At 42.7% G+C, this 16326-nt stretch overlaps 1 protein-coding gene across 5 annotated transcripts in view; it reads left to right on the top strand.

Moving 5' to 3' along the window:
• The first annotated feature begins 2104 nt into the window (after window positions 1-2104).
• Window positions 2105-16326, top strand: part of LOC116065439 (myosin-10) — a 91920-nt gene continuing 77698 nt past the window's right edge. For 2 of the 5 annotated variants that reach the window (XM_031320957.2, XM_031320954.2), the window contains exons 1-2: window positions 2105-2461; window positions 5086-5463. In XM_031320957.2, coding sequence (XP_031176817.1) covers window positions 5119-5463 — 345 coding nt within the window. In that variant the 5' untranslated portion in view covers window positions 2105-2461; window positions 5086-5118. Of the gene's footprint in view, window positions 2462-2546; window positions 2646-5085; window positions 5464-16326 lie in introns of those variants that run through there. The other 3 variants (XM_035996510.1, XM_031320955.2, XM_031320960.2) reach the window with 3 other exon arrangements.

Below are 16326 nucleotides of genomic sequence, written 5' to 3'. Positions count from 1 at the left end.
GCTTGTGTTTGTGGTAGAGTGATGTGTGATTGGGCTCTAGTGCACGCTAGTTGCTACTTATGAAACACGCACACCGTTAGGTGTTGGGCTAGCAGACATGCTCAGTCCGTCTTGGCAGATTTCGCGCCTAAGCTAGCTACTGTATACCATATCGTCTTGTCACATGGTCAAATAGAGATTTGACATTGGACAACATCAACATATACCCTGGAAATCCAGAGTTCTCACAAGAGCACAATTTGAATTTGCTCAGCGAGTCACTGGCATTCAGTAGTGATGCTCATTAACTATGCCCTCGTAGCCGAGCTGCACCAATCACATCGGTGTATCCGATATAGGCGGGCCAGATGCGAGCTAAACAGATGACGACAGCGCTGCGACGTTGAAGTCATTAGTAAACATTGCAAGATGGCTACGGATGAACACCAGTTGTTTGAAACGGCTTTGGCTGCTACAATGAACGAGTTAGACTTGGCTTTTTATCTAAAAGAGGAACAGAAGACGGCGCTCAAATCATTCCTTTGCAAGAAGGACGTTTTTGCTGTTTTGCTGACCGGATACAGCAAGAGTATAATCTACCAGTTAGCTCCTCTGGTAGCTAAGAGTTTAATCTACCAGTTAGCTCCTCTGGTAGCTAAGAGTTTAATCTACCAGTTAGCTCCTCTGGTAGCTAAGAGTTTAATCTACCAGTTAGCTCCTCTGGTAGCTAAGAGTATAATCTACCAGTTAGCTCCTCTGGTAGCTAAGAGTTTAATCTACCAGTTAGCTCCTCTGGTAGCTAAGAGTTTAATCTACCAGTTAGCTCCTCTGGTAGCTAAGCATAGAGCTCAACAGTCCCGCCCACAGCGGGTTCCGGAAGTAAAAATACAATGCAATTTCATATGTCACCCCGTGTATTGTTGTGATTGGTCGTAGTGTTATCCAATTGCGTGCAGTGAGATTTTCAAATGCACGCTTGGTGCCGCCCCTCAAGTTGGGCCATTTTCATTACTCAATGTCAGACCCTTAATCTTTTGGATTTGGGTCTGGATTTCCAGGCTAATCAACATACATATTACCCAGCAATCATCATTGCACATCTGTATAAAACAAAAATACTAAAGAAAATAAATGATTAATTTCAAGAGTTCAAAATGATCACCTTTTAGTGAAAACTGCCATTTGGATGCCATCTAAAACGGGTCATTTGTGTCGATCCGATGAGTTTATTTATCAAGTGCCGTGAACTGATGTCACCCGCTGTCATTTTCAGCAATAACCATATACATTCTAGAGTTTTTCCAACAATATACTGTATATATGCTAAATCAACTGTAAATCCACATTTTAAAGCTAAAAAAAACCTTCCCAAGGCATCTTCGTCACCTTTTTCATCCGTAATGGGTTTGGACCCATGTGTATAGCAAATGGCACTTTTTAATTTTTTTATTTACCGTGAGTTCTTTGAAGGTGAGGTGTATTTCCGATGTGGCAGTCTGAATCACCCCGAAGTCATTCACTCTGCCCAACACACTGTTGGAGGGCTGCTCTGTTTATGGGCCCCCCACCCCACGGGCCCCAGTGCAACGGCACTGCCTGCACTGACTATATTTACACCCTTGGTGAGTTATGTTGAACATAAAATCCTGCTGTTGTGGCTTTCAGACACAAGAGGGGGGTGTTCAGTTTACAGCAGGAGAAGGGGAATGATGGCTTAATGTATGCCCTTTGAATGGCATAAAGCCACGTGTCTTTCTTTAAACTTTTAAAAAAAGTTTTTTTGTTTTTGTCTTAAAGGATTTTTTTTGTTTAGAATGAAGACCTTGTGAGCTATCAGATGGTATACCAGAATGTTCTGCAGTGATAATGCAACATATTTTTGGAGCGTCTCTGTATTGCAGGCAAGCAACAGTTGCAATATCGATCTTTTTTTTGCATACAATGTCATTGGTTTGCAAATTGGAGGGTTGGTTTCTGTCAGCCAATGATGGAGAGGGGGAGAGAAAGACCGCAAAGTGAAAGCCCAATTGTCTCCAGGCTGCATCTAGTGGGTGTGTGCAATGCATAGATATTTGGGGGGTAGATTTCAAAAAGCGTTAACTGCAGCATAATGTCATCATAAAATCCTTATCAATGTGTTTATATTCGTGACTTAAAGGCATCTAGCACACACGACCCACATTTCTGCTCGGGTGAATCACTCCAGAGGGTGTCACAGTGGTGTATTCATCTGCATGGTCACTCTCTATGTGAGCATAGTCCATCGTAGGCGGGCACAGCAGCGGTCAAGTCTGCTCGGTTTAGGAGGGGCCCCAGTATAGAGGTAGAACTGTGCCTGCTGTGGTGCATACCGAAGCCCCAATACATGCCTGCGGTTCAGTCGTGTGGAGCAGCTAGTTGCACACAGGCTCGCATCAGGGGGAGACATAACACGGACTGCTCGGTGAACAGGATCTGACTGCTGCTTCGCTGACTACTCCAGGTGAGTTCATTATTATTGTTCACCGCGAGGACGGGGGATGAGAGCGCGCGCGCGAGAGGACGGGGATGAGAGAGCGCGTGAGAAATAATAGTCACTGTGGGTAAACGGAGCAGAGTCCAGGATAGAGGATGCGTGGAGGTCTCTCTGGAAACTTAGTTTGACTGTGACGTTAGTCATCATTTAGGTAATTAACTCGTGAGTTAAGAACACACTTTTTTAATGTGAGGTAGCACAGCTTGCTGACCCCTTTCCCCGCTAGATAAAAGGTAATGAAATTAATAATAGAGAACAGAATAAGTGCTATTTTAGCTAAGCTGTTGTATAAGCTCCACCATCTGTATAGACAAATGCAGGTTGGCAGGTTGATATATTATCTGGACGACGCGGATATGTGTTATAGCAGGTTATTTGCTTTACCGCAAGATTTCTAGACGAAGGGGGACTATAGTATTAATGTGTCATTCACGACGTTTGATCTGCCGTGAAGCATACGCAGTATGCGCATTGCTATTGTGCAGACCCATCCAGTGAGAAGTCGTGCTGACCACCAGACCTCCACTAAAACCTGGGTTTTAAAATGTAGTCCAAGTTACCGTTCAGGGATACAGCACATAGGCTGCTGTATCCCTTCTTCAGTGTGTCCTGGGCATTACTTTGTTATTACACCAGATTATGGGGTAGGCAATATATCGATATTATATCGATATCGTGATATGAGACTAGATATCGTCTTAGATTTTGGATATTGTAATATCGTGATATGACATAAGTGTGGTCTTTTCCTGGTTTTAAAGGCTGCTTTACAGTAAAGTGATGTACTTTTCTGAACTTACCAGACTGTTCTAGTTGTTTCCTCACTTAGACATTATGTCCACATTACTGATGATTATTTATCTAAAATCTAAGTGTGAAGATATTTTGTTAGAGCACCAATTGTCAACCCTAGAATATCGCCGCAATATTGATATCGAGGTATTAGGACAATAATCTCGTGATATCTGATTTTCTCCCTATCGCCCAGCCCTACACCAGATATGAGGAGGTGATTTGTTATAGGGCTGCAACTAAGATATTATTTTCATTGTCGCTTTCTCAGTTAATTTTTTCTCGATTAGTTGTTTGGTCAATACAAATTCAAATAAAGACAGAGGAGTGAAGAAACTAGAAAATATTCACATTTAAGAAACTGCAATCAGATAATTTTTGTAGGATTTTTATAAAAAGGCGACAAACAGATGAATCGATTATCAAAATAGTTGGAAACTAATCGATTAATCTTTGCAGCTCTAATGCCTTCTATTACACATAGTGATCTGTTTGTAATGTGATTGGTCATTCAGTCTTTAAATATGTGTAGTTACATAATGAAATAAGAATTAAGATGCTCAAAATATGACACTCTAAAAAGTGAAGGTTAAAAACTATTATCCCTCTGTACTGGTCACAGAGGGTGAGACGTAGAGGGCTGTTAGAGAATTTTAAAGTGCACATGAGGTGTGTATTAGGGCTGTTGGAACGAATTCCGAAAGACGAATATAATTCGAATAGTAAAAAAATCGATACTATTCGAATGCTGAAATTACTATTTTTTTTATAAATAGGTTGGCTAACGTTAGCTAATCTCCCTCTTCTCTCATGTCATGTCTGAAGAACAGGCCGTTACGGGAGTGAGAAACACAATGCATTGTGAGCTAACGTTACGTACCGAGTAACGTGCAGTAGTACAGGGTACAAGTACAAGTACAGGGTGGAGTGACAGGCTGCGGCTGGAAATCGGAAGAAGGATGAGAAATAGTTTTAACATGACTTTAAAATCGACATCCACCGAGCCAAAATGCTTATGTTATCAATAGTTAGCTCGTTCTGGTTTCCATACTGCGTCGCGAGTTAGAAGAGCTTAGCTGGGAGCTTCATTGAGACAGCTAAAGTTAATGTTAACTGCCCTACAGCTGTCAGAGTTAGCTTCCACTTCATATATTACCTTCTAACAGCTCAGTAACGTGACAATCTGCAAGAAACAGGTTGCTTTTAAATCACTTAAATAGTAGGGACAGCACAGTTTGGCTTAGTTATCAATGCCGTTAGCATCGTGGCTAACACTATTGTTACTTAGTTTATGACAAATCGTTTCGACTGTGCTTTCTAACATGATGTCATTGTGCTAACCAAGCACCGTTAGCCTCTACAACAGCCGCTTCAATACACTTGTTAGATAATGTTACATTACAGAGTTCTCTGTTGATTTGAGTTGGTCGCTGTGTGCGTGGTGGAAAATAATGTAAACAGAGAGCAGCGTGCCAGAAATGCAATGCGCCATGACGTAGGTCCCCTTTAAGGCCAGGCTGATGTTGGAAGTCCCTCTAGTGGACAGAACGTGTAACAACAACCACATGCTTAGTGGCATTGACAATGCATAAGCCTGAGTAGTGTAGTACATATTATAACAGGCTGCATTTGAGCATTAAATATTCAAATATTATTTGAATATTTAAAGAAATTACAAATGAAATTTGAATGGTATTATAGAGGAAGATTGACAGCTCTAGTGTGTATTATGTTTCTGATATTTCATATCTTACACGTAATGTCTAAGGTGCCAATCCCTGCTCCTCTATCTGTTCTAGGTGGCCACGTTGCTCTGGTAAACCCCAGGTAAGATGTCTCATCGGAGTGGGCAAGAGGACCCAGAGCGGTACCTGTTTGTGGACCGGGCTGTGGTTTACAACCCAGCCACACAGGCTGACTGGACGGCCAAGAAGCTGGTGTGGATCCCCTCTGAGCGCCATGGCTTTGAGGCGGCCAGTATCCGGGAGGAGCGTGGCGAGGAGATGCTGTTGGAGCTGGCTGAGAACGGGAAGAAGGTAGTGATCAGCAAGGATGACATCCAGAAGATGAACCCGCCCAAGTTCAGCAAGGTGGAAGACATGGCCGAGCTCACGTGCCTGAATGAGGCATCTGTGCTGCACAACCTGAAGGACCGCTACTACTCGGGACTCATATACGTGAGTGACAGGCCTTCAAAGATGTCTGTGTTTTTGTAACAGTCTATACCTTCCACACACAGGGGAATGGTTAACGCACAGATCCCCCGGTTCTCACAGCTGTAGATTGAATTTCACTCCTAGTTGTTATAATTTAGAAATTATGGGCAGTTTTTCTGCTTGTGTGCACACTAGTCTTAACTTTTTAGCCATCTGTCTTTTATACTCTTGTGTGAACGTGAGATCTGATCTTTATCCGTCTTTGTTTGGGCACAGAGAGGACATTGAGCTTTTTGCTGTCCTGTATGAATCCTGACCACACACACACACACACACACACACACACACACACACACACACACACACACACACAGTATGAGTGGCAGATCTTTTAACCATTGCCAGACTTTTACCTCCGCTGGATCTTGTCTCCCTACTGCCCCTGGGTTACCTTCCCCCCATGGCCTCTCTCTCACCTCGGCCAATGGCAGGCCTCCTCCATAACACTACTGGTTTCAGTTTGTTTGTCCTGCTCTGTGCTCCTACTGGTTGCCTCGTTTGATCACAGCGATGGCTTGACCTCTCTCTCTAACATCCGTGACATTGCCACTGTGTAAGACTAAACTAATGTCATTTGGCCCAAAATGTAGGGTAACTGAATTACTTTTTCATCTCGTCTTTTAGCCTTGAAATCTTGTGCCATGTGCACACTAATATAGATCAGTTTGAAAGTGCTGCTTACATGGGGAAGCGTTCACCATCAACTTTTACCCTGAGCCAGTAGCTATAACCCATATCAAGAAAACCTTATATCAGTTTTAAAAAGCTCAGTTTTCCACATCCACATGGCAGCACAAGACAAATTAAATGTATTTGGCTTGTAAAGTAGTTTGGACAGGCTCTGATATCAATATATATATATGGTTAAAAATGTAATCTCATATGAATCTGTAAAACTAGGCAGCGCTGCATTAGCCTGGCTACGCCATCCTACGTACTTCCGCTCAATTTTCATTTCCCTTCAGTACTCCGTCTGGGTTTGCGGTATATTCTTGGGTTTTCTCCGACCAAATATTTGGCGGTCCAATCAGCGAACAGAGGGAGTGGCTGAGAACGATGACGTTGAGGTTGTGACGTGCGCTAGTTTGAGTTGTAGTTCCATAATGGCGGCGGAGAAATCTGCGGTCCTTTGTGGCAACGCTGCAGAATATCCAGAAGTTAAAGCCCGAGCGAGAACAATCTTTGCTGAGTTGTGTTGGTGGCCATGATGTTGTGGTCCTCCTCCCCACGGGGTTCAGGAACAGTTTGATTTTCCAGCTCGCTCCGTTAGTGGTGAAGGAGTTGGCTAAGGCTAACGCTAGCAATGCTAAGCTGATAGTTGTTGTCGTCTCCCCTCTTGTTAGCCTGGTCCTACCAGACAGTACGTAGGAGGGCAGAGCCAGGCTACCAGAGTGACTCTGGGCAGATCCAATAGTTTTAAACTTCAACAGAGTACCCGCCTTCAAGGAAGTTAACACTTGTCAATGGAGAGTGGCCAGACTCTCTGGACTAATGAAATGTACTAGAGTCTGGTAGGACCAGGCTAGCGCTGCATAAATATAAACCAAGATTCTGTTACTGTATTGCATATTTCTGCCCTAAAATGTTTTTAGAAATATATTTTAGCTTACCGTTTGACTGTAATACGAGATTGTTTGTTCCCAGTCATTGTCTGGTAGGCGCAGTGCATTCTGGTAGTTGTAGGTTCTCTACCTTTTGAGCGAATGTGAATACTGTACCACAGCCCCTTTTCTCGTTTTGTTTTTCTCTGGCCATGTAGCACCAATTAAAAAGAATGTTTGCACCATTCGACAGCCCAGTTTTATGAAAAGACCCAATACTTTAATAATAATAACGTTCGTAGTGGTCCGTGCCACTGCATTGCCACCGTCCCCATAATCCAGTTTCACTACAGATGGAGCTGCTGTGATGTTCTAGTAGTGATCTTGACCCATTTAGTGACATGTTTTCCAGGAATAGAATGTGGGTTGGTTATCACCTGAGACACTCTGGTTCAGGGACTGCAGGGGGAAATGGTTGCACTTATAATTCATCCTCCTCACAAGACATGATACAGCATCATCACTGACACTGACAGATGAAGTCTATCCATTTGTTAATGCATTACACGTGTACAGTATGGGCTTTACATACGACTTTAAGTCAAAAGGTGAGTTTCAGTTTAGTCACATAGTAAGAACTGAATGCCTAAGAGTGGTATTATTAATATCCCATATGTCTTGAATTGACATGCCAGTCCCTCTGTTCCCCCCTCTTAATTTTCTCTCTCATACCAAAGTGTCATGGTTTCCTCTTTTTCGTGGTTCAGAATTGGCTTTGGAGCCTTTAAATTTGCCCCTTGGCTAAGAGAAATTGAAAACATGTGTCTGACAGTGTTGGTTTTCTATCAGGAAGAGAATTTCGGAACGCTTTTCAGTGTATTTGACTTACCCCCCCAGAGCTCAGCTACATCTACTGCTGACATTATATAATGCCTCCCCCATGCTGTGTTCTTTGTCGACTTTTATAACTGAATCGTAGTGTGATCAGCATCTGTTAGAGTCTGCTAAAAGATGAGGCCAGTCCACACCAATTATTTATGTAAATCTTTACCTTTTTTTTTAAGGTTTGGTTTCACTAGGCATGCATGCTGTGCAGTCCATAGCTCACTTCACTTTCAGATATTAAAAGGGGCTCTCCATCCCTTTGTAATTAAAACAAATAATGGGCACAGTTGACATCTCTAGCGATGTTATGTTGTTTGCTTTTGTCCTCCATTGTTAAACATTTGAAAATGTAAGTGAATGTAGTGGAGTATGGCCCCCAAATTGAAATTTCAAAGTCAGACTCAGCACCTGCCAAACTAAATCAGTCATCTATCAAACCCCCTGACACACACACACACACACACACACACACACACACACACACATATTAAGGTAATTATCAACAAAAATCTTACTTATTGCCACTTAAACATACATCAACCCTAAATGCTGCTTTCACACCTGAGCAGGTTTGATCCGTTTTAAAGGTGCTCTAAGCGATGTCATGCATTTTTTAGGCTACAACATTTTTTGTCACATACAGCAAACATCTCCTCACCATCGGCTAGCTGCCTGTCCCCTGAATACACTGTAAAAAATATCTCCTCACTATCTGCTAGCTGCCTGTCCCCTGAATACACTGTAAAAATATCTCCTCACTATCTGCTAGCTGCCTGTCCCCTGAACACACTGTAAAAAAAATCTCCTCACTATCTGCCTGTCCCCTGAACACACTGTAAAAAAAATCTCCTCACTATCTGCTAGCTGCCTGTCCCCTGAACACACTGTAAAAAACATCTCCTCACTATCTGCTAGCTGCCTGTCCCCTGAACACACTGTAAAAAACATCTCCTCACTATCTGCTAGCTGCCTGTCCCCTGAACACACTGTAAAAAACATCTCCTCACTATCTGCTAGCTGCCTGTCCCCTGAATACACTGTAAAAAAAACGCGGTCTCTATAGACAGCCCAGGCTCCACAAACAGCAACAAAAACAACTTGCACCACCAAACATAACAAACAGCGTTCCAGCCAATAACCGTCAAGAAGGATTTGGGGGTGGGGGTTGGGGGGTTAGTGCGCGGAAGGGAGGGGGAGGGGACGGGATGAGTAGGAGGGAGGGGCGAGCTAGCCTCGTTTTGTTTGACAGTACTTCGAACGTAAACAAGAAGTGCCGTCACCCAACATCGCTTAGAGCACCTTTAAGTTCTGGAACTTGTCTCAAACCCTGAAACGTTTGGTTGGATAGTCTGGTTCGTTTAGGGCAGTGTGAAAGCTCATTTGATCTCTGGTGCAAACCAAACAACCGAACTGTGGTCCGCTTAAAAACAGGAGTCTTGTTTCGCTTCTAAGTGTACTTCAGTTCGTTTTAGGGATGTCACGAGAACCGGTACTTCGGTACCAACTCAGTTCCAAAATTCTGAAAAAAAAGTCACCATACTCATTTTTCTACAGTACCATAGGTACCTATGGTACTGCAATCTTGCCGGACCTGGTACGACAATCTTTCCGGACCTGATGGGGGCAGTACATACTCCTAATGTTAAAAATGTTCTAGGCTGCCGCTAAATGCTGAAGAACGCCGACCAGCATGGACAAACAGTGAATAGCCTGTCATTTCCGTGCACGGCTTGACCGCATTCAGCTTCTGGCTTTACCGTACATCTACGGCGTAGGGGTAGGGGAAAATATTGATACAGCATAGTATCACATTCGAATATTGTGTACTTTTGTTGGACCGTTGTTGGTACCGACTTCTAGATTTTTATTATCGTGACATCCCTAGTTTGGTTCACTTTAGGTGAGAATGCAATTTCACCCAAATATAGGAAGTGCTTGCTTTGTACTAGCCTGACAAGCCAGACCCACATCCAGATGTTGGGTCTGGGAATCACCATTGGCAGGGCTCAATCTGAGGAGCGGGATAAATGGTTGTCTTTCAAATTCTCTCTGCACGCAATAGGATAGCGCTACAACCAACCAGAGCAATGCTAGTTGATAGATTCAACTTTTTCCGTATCCATTCGGCAAAATTCCGAACACATCTTCCTTTTTTAAGAATGACTTCAGTGCCGTTCTTTGTTCTTTTCTCAAAGAAAAGCTGAACTCCAAGTCTTCCAGAGTCGCGGCCAAAGCCGATTCCAAAGGAATTCACGCGGAACCGTCACAACTCTGCCGTCATTACGTTAAGCCCGCCTACCAACTCTATACACGATATGATTGGCCTGACTAGAGTTTGGTTTTTCCAGCTCGCAAGCCAACGGAGAGCTAGACGACCCTGGCTGCAAATTACATTTGCTGCCGCTAGGGTGCTTTTAGATTTCTAGGCTAGGACTAGGACTGCAATGTCAACCTTGCACACTATTTACAGACTTATATACAATTTAAGGCCCTTAGTAATAATAGAAAACATGTGATTATGATGTCTCCATCTGTGTGAAGTTACTCGGCCTGTTGAGCCAACTCATTTATTGTAGCAGCTTGCTGCGATCTGTGAGGCGGTGAATCACAGGCTAACTGCAGTGCTACACACAAGGCTACGCCACACTAGCGGGGCTACAAGCAGGTCTTTGTGTCGTTAGATAAGCCTCAGCTGTCAGAAAGCCTCAGCATTCTTCCATGGCAAAAAGGCCGTCCGTCTGTCTGTCTCTTGCCACCCACTTCAGCTCTGCTGCTGCTCAGTGTCCGTCCTGTCTTCACCAACTTGACTCTCTTTCCCACATTCCCTCTCTGCTCCACTCCTCTTCCCTGCCTCACTGGTCCTGGACTATAATGACATGGACTTTTTGTCTTTCTTTCTTGCATTTTGACTAGGGCTGCAACTAACGATTATTTTCACTATCAATTAGTTTGCCCAATATTTTCTCGATTAATCGTTTCGTCTATCAAATGTGAGAAAATATTGTAATGAAAAATGTCCATCCCAGTTTCTTAAATGTCTTTAAATGTCTTTAAATGTCTTGTTTTGTCAGTCCACAGCCCAAATATTTTCAGTTTACTAAGATATAAAACAGAAAAGAGCAGGAAATCTCCATATTTGAGAGGCTGAAAACAGTGTTTTCTGCCATTTTTGCTGATCGATTAGTCAACTAATCGTTACAGCTCTAATCTTGACCTGATCGTATTTCTTTTTTTGTGCCATTTTGAATATTTTTGTTCTCCAAATGCTAGATGTATGCAAACTTGTCCCATTTTCTACTCAAAACTGTTGTATTTTCTAATGCTGGATCTGCTTCAGGGCAACAGGTAAAGCAGCATAGAAAAAAACACAAATGCACAGTCATGCTCATTCTGATTTCCCTGTGGAGAGAGGTTGTTTACATGTTTGAATTAAAGCCACATGTGGTCTCTCTTTCTGCAGGACATTATCAGGACCCTGATGTAACCTTTGACATTCTGTTTGCTTTTCTTGTCACCATGATTCTGACAGACAAGAGCATGAATTCCTGAGTATGAGTATGCATTGAAATAGAATGCTACTGATTCATACTGCATTTAAATGACCTGCAGTATTGGTTTTTATGGCCCACCCTGCTGTAAAGATTCAGTGAGCCAGAATTTCCAACTTATTAAAGCTGGAGAAAAGCTAAAGGTGTCCTGCTGCTGTCGGTGTATAATATAATACCATGTGTCCCAGTGTATATAAAAGCCCAGTCTGAGGTATTCGGAAAACGTTTGTTATGAAATCACCAGAGCAAAGTGCTGTCAAGGGAATGGTCAAGGTCTCCTCCCCACAGATCGATGGCACTGAGGCTGCCTCTGCACCCAGAGTGTCCTCTCCGGGCTCTGCAGTGGAGAAGGGGCCTATCTACGTGGGCACGCTGCCTGACTGATCAGAGATGGCAGATGGGGTCGGCTGTTGTGTCTGCTGTTGCCTATGTGTTCCTCAGCTGTTACTAGGCCACGCCATCCCCTCCCCTGGATCTGATTTCACAGTGGAAATATCACCTCTTTCCTTGCGGTGTGGCAGGCGGTGTTGAGTTGGCCGTATGCTCTCTGCTAGCTGGCAACAGTGGTATTAAATGTCCTTTATCATGCAAGATTTGTCACAATAATTCTTGGAGGGGAAGCAGCGTTGCAACAAGCATGCAACTAGTTCTCTTTTCCTGTTGAGGAAAATATCTATTGCGGTTATTTTGACTGATATTGCGATATGATTCACAATATTGGAGGGTAATGGTCATTTTTGTATCATTATTATTTTCATAGAAACATATTAAAATTTAAAATGATTATAGTGTGATTTTTGCGAGGATTTGTACATAACAAAGATGTTTTCTTCAGTCTGTAGGTTTCGATTTGTAGGCTGGGATATCTCTGCAGCACCACGATACATCATTCAGAATGGTTTGACAGTAATTTTGCCTTTAACGAATATTGCGGCCCCCCTGCGATTTGGATATTGCAGTTGTCCATATTGTGATTTCGATAAAATTGCGATTAATTGCGCAGCCCTAATTTTTACTTGATTGGTCCCGGAGATTGGGCGATTAATAAAGTCTAACTTAGATACTTACTTGTACTAAGTTAAACTTAGATAACAGCCACAGTCATATTCATCCACTGTTGTTATTCAGAGAGATCAGATTAGGTTTCCCAAGCAATGAAAATAAATGAACTGACCTTACACCGATGCACCATTTCAACTCTAGTGACTGCTTGTTTAGTGCTCTGTGCAGGTTTATGCATCATCATCATGCATATAGAGACATGATGCAGCAAATTACAATGTCCCCCTTGAACCCTCTAGCTGCCTTGGACAGTCCAGGTGTTTTTTTGCAGCCTTTCCCAGCTGCCACATTGCTGCATGTAGCAGAACCAAAGAGAACAGAACACATATTTATTGCAGCTCCAGTTTCAAGTTAAAGGGGATGTACATTTTTCATTATTCTTGAAAAGAAAAGGAGAGTAGAGAGTTAGAATTTCAGCAGGCCCTCTCTCTCTCTCTCTCTCTCTCTCTCTCTCTCTCTCTCTCTCTCTCTCTCTCTCTCTCTCTCTCTCTGAGCTCTCTCTCTGAGCTCTCTCCTCCCCTCAGGTTGGGAGCAATTTACAGAAAGGCTGAGAACACGATTCACTGTTAGTTGCTTCTGAATTGGATTGGACCTGAGGGAGCTCTGTCAGCTGGATCATTGCTGCGCTCTTCATTTCAGTCTGCCTCCTTCCCATCCTTCTTTTTTCTACCCCTTTCTGCTTTTCTTCTGTATCAGCGCTGCAGAGCATCAGTTGCTCAGTGCTGACTGAGTCTCCTACCTGAGCTGTTATGTAACGGTTACACTATGCCATCTGCTCTCTGGGGCCTCTTTGTGAACCTATGGCTGCTGAGTCACTCGGGGCACGGTGCCCTCACTCAGCTTTGGATGTAGTTTTAATTATGAATTATGTCTGATGCTTTGATATGGAAAAAGATCAGTCTAGGACACAGTTTTTCTAAATATTAGATATTTGGTTATTGGCTGTACTGTATTACGGTATGATGCCATTTATTGGCAGCGGGAGTAAGGCTGCGTTCACACTCACCGCGCCAGTCGTCAGATTTCATTTTGAATTAGGGCTGTTGGAATTAATTCCGGAAGTTGAATATAATTCAAATAGTAATAAAATCAATACTATTCGAATGCTGAAATTACTATTCAAATGTGTATTTTTTATAAATGTGTTGGCTAACGTTAGCTAATCTCGCCCTTCTTGCCTTGGCCTACCCGCATGTGAAAACAAAATGCTTTTGTCACGTCATGTCTGATGAACAATAAAGTTAGCGAGAGTGAGCCAAACAAGACATTGTGAGATCTTCAGGTACGGAGCTACGGTAGAGAGACTGTAACGTTAGTGGGTGGGATTGACAGGCTGCGGCTGGGAAGGAAGGATACAACTGACATCCACCAGTCAAAATGCTTATGTTATCATTAATTAGCTCGTTCTTGTTTCCTAACTGCGGCGCGGGTTATAGGAGCTCAGCTGGGAGCTTCATGGAGACAGCTAACGTTAATGTTGTGTTCACGTGCACCTGGTTAAAATAATGGTGCTTTCAATTGCACTTCGTTAACTTTGAGAAACTCAAACTGTTGTTGTAAAGTACCCTTCTGCCATCTGGTGGCTCTTATTGTGGCATTGCCGTCACTGCTGAAAAGAAAATGGAAAAAATGGAAATGGAAAATTGAATCGAATCGTGACCTTAAAATCGAAAGTGAAATTGAATCGTGGACTTGGAGAATCGTGACAGCCCTTGTAAGTAGAGATGGCATTTGTGTAGGCTAGGGCTGAACGATATGGACAAAATTTCATATCTCGATATTCATGCCAGATATCTCGATATCGATACGATACGATATGACTACGGGTTCGGTGAAAATCAAGCATTTTTCAGAAAAATAAACATCATAATACAAAAGAGTGCAGTTTTATTGATTAGAACTCACTGCCAGTCATCAACATTACTGTAACATAGTCACCAATCAATAAATAAAAAAATAAAAATGTTTACTGCAGCTCTGCTTTAACAAAAAAAATAAAATGCAGCAGCTGGTGGAAGCATCAGCAATCATACTTTGCTTGGGCCTCTTTTGGGATGACTGAGAAGTCCCCGGTGTTTCTCTCATTGTCATACACTCTTCGTGCAGCACATGATGGTGTTGTTTCAGGTGGTGAAACATGTTTGTTGTGCTACCTCGCTTCGTCGCAATTTTCGCCAAGCACGACTTGCACAACACCTCGCTCTGGTTGACATCATCCTTTCTAAATCCAAAATACCTCCAAATAATGGAGGATGATTTACGTTTTGGCACAAAATTAGTTTCTGCATCGCCACCGGCCGCATTATCTTCCGCACTCATGTTACTTTTCTTTCGTTTCGATTTCCCCGCTGTGAATGTCCTGTGTGTGTGTGCGTCAGTCTCCGTCTCCCTCACTCCTGCCCTTCTATGTTTGTCATTGGCTGGCTTCAGCTGTCGATCCACATGAATTAAGCTTTGTGGTTGGCTGGCCGTAATGGTGCGTTCAAGGGCAATCGTAAAAGTGATTATGGTGACTGCCAGAGCTGTACATGCAGGGCGTGCGCGGAGGAAAATCTGTCGTTTATATCGTTACTTTTTCGATATTAATATCTTGAATGTTCATATCTAGATATAGATACGATAACGGTATATCGTTCAGCCCTAGTGTAGGCCCCTAGGATAAGCCTAACATGCCAGTGATGAAAGTCATACTACTGGTAAGCAGCTCTGTGTCGTCTATAGGGGGAATGCAAAGCCCCTATAGCATCCGCAGAATGAGACAGAGACACTGCCCCACAAGGGCCTCTCACTCATTCCTGGCTGCCTGGCTGCCTCCTGGTCGATTCAGCCCACAGCAAAGCAAGAGTAGTGTTTATACCACACACACACACACACACACACACACACACACACACACACACACACACACACACACTCTTGGGAGAAAATCTCCTGGCTAATTACTCAGCTGAATGCAACACCACAAGTCAGAAAGTAGGCTTGCAGTGAAAGCTATTTGCTGCAACATGAGTCTATAGTCTAGTTTATAATAATTATACACTCTTTGTTCACATTGTGCAGTGTTTGATTTGAACTGTGGAACACTCTGCCTATTGAAATCAAACACGCCACATCTTTAGCATCTTTTAAATCCCTTCTTTAAAGTTTAATTTATAGGAAAGTGTTTATGAATATTTAATATGTTGTTGGGTTTTATCATTCCCCCAACCAGCCTTGCCCAATAACAAAATGTCTTGGGTGTTTTATGATACCTCTGTTTTCTTTCATTGTTGTTTTATTATGTTGTTCTTGGTTTCTATCTGCTGTTTTTTTTTCCGAAAAAGCACTTTGTAACCATGATAAGAAAAGTGCTATGGAAATAAAGTTTACCATAACTATATTATTACAAGGACTCTCAGGGGATTTGTTGCTGCACAAGAGACAAGAGTCTGTTCAGTGTTGTCTGTCTCTCTATCAGTCTGCTCTGTATCTATCACAGGGTTGCATGCCCTGCTGTGATGATGTAAGCTCCTAAAAAGTAGTTAATGACAGGTCTCGCTGTACTGATAGAATGCAGGCTTGATGATCAGACAGCTAGAAACATGCATGCTCCTTTGTAGTGTTTTCTCTTTATATCCACTTCAGATTCTGGCTAGAGAGAATGTATTTTGCCTCTTCCAAGCAGGATGTGAAAAAAAACAATGGCATATTTCAGATGTTTTTTTTATATTTCTTGAATATAAAGGGATTCTGATGTTAAGCTGCAGTCTCTCTGTGTTTCGTATTGATTTCCCATGTTTGTCTGTTTT

The sequence above is a fragment of the Sander lucioperca genome, chromosome 21 (genome assembly GCF_008315115.2).
Source record: "Sander lucioperca isolate FBNREF2018 chromosome 21, SLUC_FBN_1.2, whole genome shotgun sequence".
Lineage (NCBI taxonomy): Eukaryota > Metazoa > Chordata > Actinopteri > Perciformes > Percidae > Sander > Sander lucioperca.
The sequence above is the reverse complement of the archived record's forward strand: the minus strand, read 5'-3'. Positions and strand labels throughout refer to the sequence as shown.